The sequence below is a fragment of the Colobus angolensis genome, unplaced genomic scaffold, assembly GCF_000951035.1.
Source record: "Colobus angolensis palliatus isolate OR3802 unplaced genomic scaffold, Cang.pa_1.0 Scaffold19, whole genome shotgun sequence".
Classification (NCBI taxonomy): Eukaryota; Metazoa; Chordata; class Mammalia; order Primates; family Cercopithecidae; genus Colobus; species Colobus angolensis.
In genome coordinates, this window is record NW_012115043.1 from 16,472,320 (window position 1) to 16,478,692 (window position 6,373).

The window sequence follows — 6,373 nt, forward strand, 5'->3', positions numbered from 1 at the left end:
TATGGTAAAACTAATCATAAAATATGATGTCAATTTGAAATTACAGAGTACAGTTACATTCTAAAAACGGGATTTCTATTTCTATCCAAGTAAGTAACATTAGTCAAATTTGGAACAAGGATACATCATTTTTATTTTAGGATGTATTTCTGTGGTCCTTCAATTTAAAATTTTGGTGGTATTGACTGATTGATTGATGATTGATTGACTGAGACTGGATCTTGTTTTGTCACCTAAACCGAAATGCAGTAGCACAATCATAGCTCACTGCAACCTTAAATTCCTGGGCTCAAGCAGTCCTTCTGCCTCAGCTTCCCAAATAGCTAGGACTACAGGCACATGCCATCATGCCCTGGTAATTTTAAATTTTTTTCAGAGAGAGGGTCTTGCTATGTTGCTCAGGCTGGTCATGAACTCCTTGCTTCAAGCAATCCTCCCACCTTGGCCTTCCAAAGTACTGAAATTATAGGCATGAGCAACTGTGCCTTTTTTTTTTTTTAAAGCAAAAAAATTAGTCCAAGTTCTTAAAAATTGAGTGTAATCCTTATTAAGCAAACTACATATCTAAAGTATTCACTCTAGTGCCTCCATAATTACTACTACTTGTATCTTCTAAGATAATTCCCACTAACAAAAGTTAATGGCACCTCCAAAAAATTAAGTTTACTTTTTGAAGAATTTGATTTGATTTCTTGGTAACATAAAACATTTTAGCCTTTGAACCAATAAAATCTTACCTATAAACAAGCAGTGTCCATAGCACAGTCACCAAAAGTATCCGGTGTCTCTTTGGTGCTAGATAGCAGCCATGAATAAAGAAGGGTAAGTGAGTACCCAAGATAACTGGAAATCCTTGACTGAAGTACCAGTGCCATGGATGAGAACCATAAAATGTTCCCAAATTCTGCAGCACGTTAAATTTCAAAAAATTAAATTGAACCAGAGTCCACTGGCACAGTTGAAGGAAAAATAAATAGAAATGTGTTAGTGCCAAGTAGTAATGTTTGGCATTAGGGAACTGACACAATTTTGACATTAAATCAGAACTGAAGTCTTAAAACCAGGCAATAGTTTACATTAATAATTTTTTTTTTTGATACAGAGTCTTGCCCTGTTGCCCAGGCGGGAGTGCAGTGGCATGATCTCAGCTCACTGCAAGCTCTGCCTGCCAGGTTCAAGCAATCCTCCCACCTTGGCCTTCCAAAGTACTGAAATTATAGGCATGAGCAACTGTGCCTTTTTTTTTTTTTAAAGCAAAAAAATTAGTCCAAGTTCTTAAAAATTGAGTGTAATCCTTATTAAGCAAACTACATATCTAAAGTATTCACTCTAGTGCCTCCATAATTACTACTACTTGTATCTTCTAAGATAATTCCCACTAACAAAAGTTAATGGCACCTCCAAAAAATTAAGTTTACTTTTTGAAGAATTTGATTTGATTTCTTGGTAACATAAAACATTTTAGCCTTTGAACCAATAAAATCTTACCTATAAACAAGCAGTGTCCATAGCACAGTCACCAAAAGTATCCGGTGTCTCTTTGGTGCTAGATAGCAGCCATGAATAAAGAAGGGTAAGTGAGTACCCAAGATAACTGGAAATCCTTGACTGAAGTACCAGTGCCATGGATGAGAACCATAAAATGTTCCCAAATTCTGCAGCACGTTAAATTTCAAAAAATTAAATTGAACCAGAGTCCACTGGCACAGTTGAAGGAAAAATAAATAGAAATGTGTTAGTGCCAAGTAGTAATGTTTGGCATTAGGGAACTGACACAATTTTGACATTAAATCAGAACTGAAGTCTTAAAACCAGGCAATAGTTTACATTAATAATTTTTTTTTTTGATACAGAGTCTTGCCCTGTTGCCCAGGCGGGAGTGCAGTGGCATGATCTCAGCTCACTGCAAGCTCTGCCTGCCAGGTTCACACCATTCTGCTGCCTCAGCCTCCTGAGTAGCTGGGATTACAGGCACCCGCCACCACGCCCAGGTTTTTTTTGTATTTTTAGTAGAGATTGGGTTTCACTGTGTTAGCCAGGATGGTCTCCCGGGTTCACACCATTCTCCTGCCTCAGCCTCCCGAGTAGCTGGGACTACAGGCACCGCCACCCCCAGGTAATTTTTTTGTATTTTTAGTAGAGATTGGGTTTCACTGTGTTAGCCAGGATGGTCTCGATCTCCTGACCTTGTGATCTGCCCGCCTTGGCCTCCCAAAGTGCTGCAATTACAGGCGTGAGCCACCGTGCCCGACCTAATAATTTTGACTAATGACTATATGAAATCCTTCTTATTTTTTCTTCTTTAAGTATTAATGTGTTCTTTGTTAATTTGTAAAACTAGGTTTTTGAGATTCAAAGTGAGATTCAAACTTACATTTTAGCAATCTAAGTTTTTTTTTTATTTCAACAGTTTTTGGGTCACAGATGGCTTCTGATTACATGAATAAGTTCTTCAGAGGTGATTTCTAGGATTTTGGTCCACTCATCACCGAAGCAATGTACACTGTACCCAACATCTACTCTCTATTTTTCACCCCTCTCCCACCCTTCCCCACCCCACGTCCCCAGAGTCCATTCTATCATTCTTATGTCTCTGCATCCTCATAGCTTAGCTCCCACTTATAAGTAAGAACATATGATACTTGGTTTTTCATGCCTGAGTTATTTCACTTAGAATAATGGCCTCCAGTTCCATCCAAGTTTTATATCTAGTTAGTGATAAGGAGGATACTAGACAAATTTTTCGGACTGTGTGTGGTACTTTACAGTATCACATTACCTGTTAAGATAAAGCTTTGAAAACATTACAATTTGAATTACAGCACAAACCTGACAATAATGACAAACAGCAACAACAGGTAACATTCAGTGCTCACTTAATAATTCCCTGCCTTAAAATGTACTCTCCTGAATATTAACTAGGAATACTAATTCTTTTATGTAGAAAGCACAACAAATTGAACCAAAGACTTATTAGGATATGCCTAGAAGTATTTTGTAGTATATTCCATATCATTTAAAAAATTGTTTGCCTCTGTTCTAAAGTATTAATGGATTAAAAATAAAAATAGCTGTTAGCTTAATATACTTTTACTTACTTGGCCAAAAAAAATACGATCAATCATCAGAGACAAACTCAAAGTAGCAAAGCTGAAAAACAAAAATAGAATAGTGATTCACATTTGCAGCTTGCTGAAAATCCACTATTAGCATATGGCTTTGTATGTGCCTTGCATCAAAAGCCACTATAAAAATGCTTTACAGTTTCACCAACTGAATATGGATTTACACATTTTGAAAGGTATCTGTTGATAAAGATCAGTAGATAAGATTACATAATTAAATCAATTAATATTATAAAAATATATTAATATAAAGATTATTGAAAGACTACTGCGGTGTAACAAATTGCCCTAAAACTTGTTAACTTAAACTATGAATATTTACCATTTCATAGTTCCTGGGGATCAAGAACCTAGGTGTTGCTTAGCTGTGTGCCTCTGGCTCGAGGTCTCTCATGAGTTGTAGTCAAGCTCTTAACAGGGGCTACAGTTTCATGTGAAGGTTCAATTGTGGGTGGAGAGATCAGCTTCCAGACTTGCTCACATGGTTGCTGATGGGGCTAAGTTCCTCAACATATGGCCGTTTCCTTAAGGCTGCTTCATGACATAATAATTGGCTTAACCCAGGGTAAGTCAGCCAAGAGTGAGTGAGACAGGCACCCAAGATGGAAACCACAGTCTTATTTATTTATTTATTCTTTTCTTTTTTTTAGAGACAGGGTCTCGCTCTGTCACCCAGGCTGGAATGCAGTAGTGTGTGATTATGGCTCACTGCAGCCTTGACCTCCCAGGCTCAAGTGATCCTCCCACCTCAGCATCCCAAGTAACTAGGACTACAGGTGTGTGCTGCCGTAACTGGATAATTTTTGGATTTTCTGTAGAGATGGGGTCTCACTATATTACCCAACTGGTCTCAAACTCTGGGGCTCAAGCAATCCTTCCACCTTGGCCTCCCAAAATGCTGGGATTACAGATGTAAGCCACTGTGCCCGGCCACCATATCTTTTCATAACCCAGTCTTGTAAATAATATCCCATCCCTTCTGCTGTATTCTACGCATTAGAATTGAGTCAACAAATCTAGCCCAGGTTCAAGGGGAGGGGATTATACAAAGACATAAACAGCAGAAGGATGAGATCATTGGAGGCCATCTCAGTGACTGCCTACCACAAACACATATACAGAAAAATACGCTATGAGGATAAAGCTCTATGAATCATCACTGTATGAACACAGCTGTGTAACTGCCATACAGAGCGGGATAAAGAGTATTAGCAGCACCCCTTATCCTTCCAATCAGTCAGTCCCTACCCCCTCCCCAAAAGTAACCCAAAGGTAACCCTTCCACTTCCCAAAGATAACCACTGTCCTAATTTCTGACAGAACAGATGAGTTTTATCTTTTTTTGAATTTTATAAGAATAGAATCATACCATATGTACTCATGTCCAAATTCCTTTAGTCATTATGCTTGTGAGATTGAACCAAGTTTTTCTGCATGCTGTAGTTCATTCATTTACAATACTGTGTATTGTAACTATGTATACCACACTGTATGTATTCCTTCTGTTGATGGACACTGTGCTTCCATTTTCAGCTATTGTGAATAGTGCTGCAATGAACATTCTTTTACACATCTTTTGGTATCCATATATATGCATTTCTGTTAGACATATACCTAGCATTGGAATTGGTGGGCCCTAAGGTAGTGATCTCTAACCTTTTTGGCACCAGGGTCTGGTTTCTTGAAAGATAGTTTTTCCATGAACAGGTTGTGGGGGTGGGAGTGGGGCATGGTTTCTGGATGAAACTGTTCCACCTCAGATCACTGGACATTAGATGCTCATACGGAGCACAATCTAGATCCTTTGCATGTGCAGTTCACAATAGGGTTTACACTTCTATAAGAATGTGACAGGAGGTGGAGCTCAGGCAGTAATGCTTGCTTGCTCACCTCCTGCTGTGCAGTCCAGTTCCTAAGAGGTCATGGACTGGTGCCAGTCCACAGCCTTGGGACTGGGGACCCCTGTCCTAAGTTATAAGTGCAACTATGTATTTATTTAGCTTTTGTAAATACTTACAAGTTTTCCAAAGTAGTTATTAGTTTGCATTCCCACAGGAATATATAAGTTCCACATCATACTAGCCATTTGGGTGGATGTATAGTATAGTAGTATTTCATGGTGGTTTTACTTTGTATTTCCTAATAACAAATGACATGAGTCTCTTTATACTTATTGGCCATTTTAATATTTTTTGAAGTACCTGATGAAATCTTTTCAATCATTTTTCTATGAGTTATCTTTTTCTTATAGATTTTTACAAGTTTTATATATAATCTGGATGTAAGGGTTACATGTATTACAGCATCTTCTTCTGATCTGTAGCTTGCTTTTTCACTCTTCTTTTTTTTTTTTTTTTGAGACGGAGTCTCGCTCTGTTGCCCAGGCTGGAGTACATTGGCGCAGTGGCATGATCTTAGTTCACTGCAAGCTCCGCCTCCCAGGTTCAAGCAATTCCCCTGCCTCAGCGTCCTGAGTAGCTGGGATTACAGGCGCCTGCCACCACGCCTGGCTAATTTTTAGTAGAGACAGGGTCTCACCGTATTAGCTAGGATGGCCTCGATCTCCTGACCTCATGATCCACCTGCCTTGGCCTCCTAGTGTTGGGATTACAGGTATGAGCCACCGCGCCGGCCATGCTTTTTCACTCTTAATGGTGAATCTGTTGAACAAAAGTCTTTAATTTTAATATACTCAAATGTATCTATCTTTTTCTTTATAGTTAGTACTTATCGTCTATTTAGGAAAGTTTTGCCTGCCTCAAGATCATGAGGATATTCTGTCATATCTTGCACAACCACCACTGTTTTACTTTTACATCAGGATCTATAATTCCCTTGGAGTTTTTTGCTTTTTTGTTTTTCATTTTTGCTTATGCTAGGAAGGTAGGAGTCAGATTTTTTTTTTTTTCCATATGGATAGCCAACTATGTATTTATTGAAAAGACTATCCAGGCCAGGCTTGGTGGTTCATGCTGTAATCCCAGCACTTTGGGAGGCCGAGGCAAGTGGATCACGAGGTTGGAGTTCAAGACCAGCCTGGCCAACATGGTGAAACCCCGTGTCTACTAAAAAAAAAATACAAAAATTAGCCAGGTGTGATGGCAGGTGCCTGTAATCCCAGCTACTCAGGAGCATGAGGCAGGAGAATTGCTTGAACCCAGGTAGGGGAGGTTGCAGTGAGCCAAGATTTCACCACTGCACTCCAGCCTGAGCGACAGAGTAAGACTCTGTCTCAAAAACAAAAAAAA

General features: G+C 39.1%; 1 protein-coding gene across 1 annotated transcript in view; it reads right to left on the reverse strand.

Moving 5' to 3' along the window:
• PIGB (phosphatidylinositol glycan anchor biosynthesis, class B) overlaps nt 1–6,373 on the reverse strand; it is a 49,965-nt gene that overhangs the window by 11,378 nt on the left and 32,214 nt on the right. The window contains exons 7-8 of the mRNA XM_011940573.1: nt 3,099–3,150; nt 1,489–1,700 (exon numbers count right to left, since the gene is read on the reverse strand). Of these exons, the coding sequence (XP_011795963.1) occupies nt 1,489–1,700; nt 3,099–3,150 (264 nt within the window). The remainder of the gene's footprint in view (nt 1–1,488; nt 1,701–3,098; nt 3,151–6,373) is intronic.